The sequence below is a fragment of the Wallemia ichthyophaga genome (assembly GCF_000400465.1).
Source record: "Wallemia ichthyophaga EXF-994 unplaced genomic scaffold scaffold72, whole genome shotgun sequence".
Lineage (NCBI taxonomy): Eukaryota > Fungi > Basidiomycota > Wallemiomycetes > Wallemiales > Wallemiaceae > Wallemia > Wallemia ichthyophaga.
In genome coordinates, this window is record NW_008806343.1 from 1 (window position 1) to 1,394 (window position 1,394).

The 1,394-nt window shown below is 42.5% G+C and overlaps 1 protein-coding gene across 1 annotated transcript; it reads right to left on the reverse strand.

Moving 5' to 3' along the window:
• Positions 1-646: 646 nt before the first annotated feature.
• J056_004367 (uncharacterized protein) lies at positions 647-937 on the reverse strand (the record flags this gene model as incomplete). Its single annotated transcript, XM_009272251.1, has 2 exons — positions 647-783; positions 889-937. 2 exons carry the CDS (start codon positions 935-937, stop codon positions 647-649), a joined length of 186 nt encoding a protein of 61 aa, XP_009270526.1.
• Between the last annotated feature and the right edge of the window lie 457 nt (positions 938-1,394).

Below are 1,394 nucleotides of genomic sequence, written 5' to 3' on the forward strand. Positions count from 1 at the left end.
TGTATAGCGTCCTCCCAAACCATCAACATCACTTACGATTCTTCAGACGACGAGCGAGAGATCCGCAATGATGGCTCAATTAAGTCTATTTCAGAAAGAACGGGCAAATTAGAATTTTACATTTGATTTGACAAGATGCAAGGTTTGTCAATTCGTCATACACCAGGCATTCGAAGGACGCATTTAGCACGCTAGTCACTCTTGTCAAATCTCATCGCGGTAATTTTACGTATGAAGAGTCTACTAGATTGACCCAAATCAATCTCACGTATGAAAATGATGTCCGCTCATCATGCTTTCAGGCTTTACGGTTGAGTTTTATAAAATGGATTATCGATACTTGCTAACAATTTCACAGCTTACCGATATCGCTGGTATTGAGAGAGTGGTTTGGATGGATATTATGAAGCATTTCTCGCAACATTAATCCGGCACCTCAATCATTAAAGCAGCCATGGCACTCCTTGTGCAGTAGAAAACTATTTTGCTCAAGATTTTTCAACGCAGCAGGCATCGCAGGAGCTATAACACGAGAGACACAAGACTATCGCCCCAGAAAACGATGAGTATAGTATGATCATTCTGGCAACTTTTGGTAGAACGGACCTTGAGGAAATCAAAAAACGCAATTACTGGCTCTTTCTACTCATTCTTCCACCTTCTGTCGACTTAATGGGGATTGTTGCCCTTTTCCGAGAAGCTCTCGGGGACGCCCGTCCTGGTGTTCGCAGAAGGGTGCTACAGACTGTTGCTTGAAAAGAAGATTAGGAGAGAGAACCTTCCCTGAATGATTACAAGCTTGATTAGCATGGTCTCAGATCAGATACTTCAGGTGCCGATAGACAAGGTGCTGCACAAGGTTTTGCAGGAGCGTTGAGTGGTTCTTACCTGAATTTGCGCGTGGATTGTTCGACGAGAGTAAGATGTCAGACTCCATTCTGCAAAATGCATGAATGATTTTCACAGTATCTCTAGCAAGATTGTAATCAATGATGGCAACGGCGAAGGCGGAGGAGACGTAGAAGGTGGAAATGATATATGTGGACGGACTGAAACAGCCAAGAATTACTGGTTGAGATTTTATGTTGAAAGACATAAGCAGGTTCTTTCAGCTATCTATCTTTCGCGTATAATCAAATGCACCCCGTCAGTTGCTACAGTGCAAATCTTTTAGGTGTTGGTACACGACACTCCAAGAATTTTCAAAGGACTCATGCCAACACTTATCGAAAGACTTGTCACAATTCTTACCAATGATCGTTTAAAATGCCCGAAACTGCTGCAAGGGCATTGAGACAAATTGGCAGAAAACAGAGTGAGAAGTCTTGCAAAATGTTACTCAAGTTTTACATTCATTCCTGAATGCAGCTTCCTCTCAACTCAGAGGGTGTGTG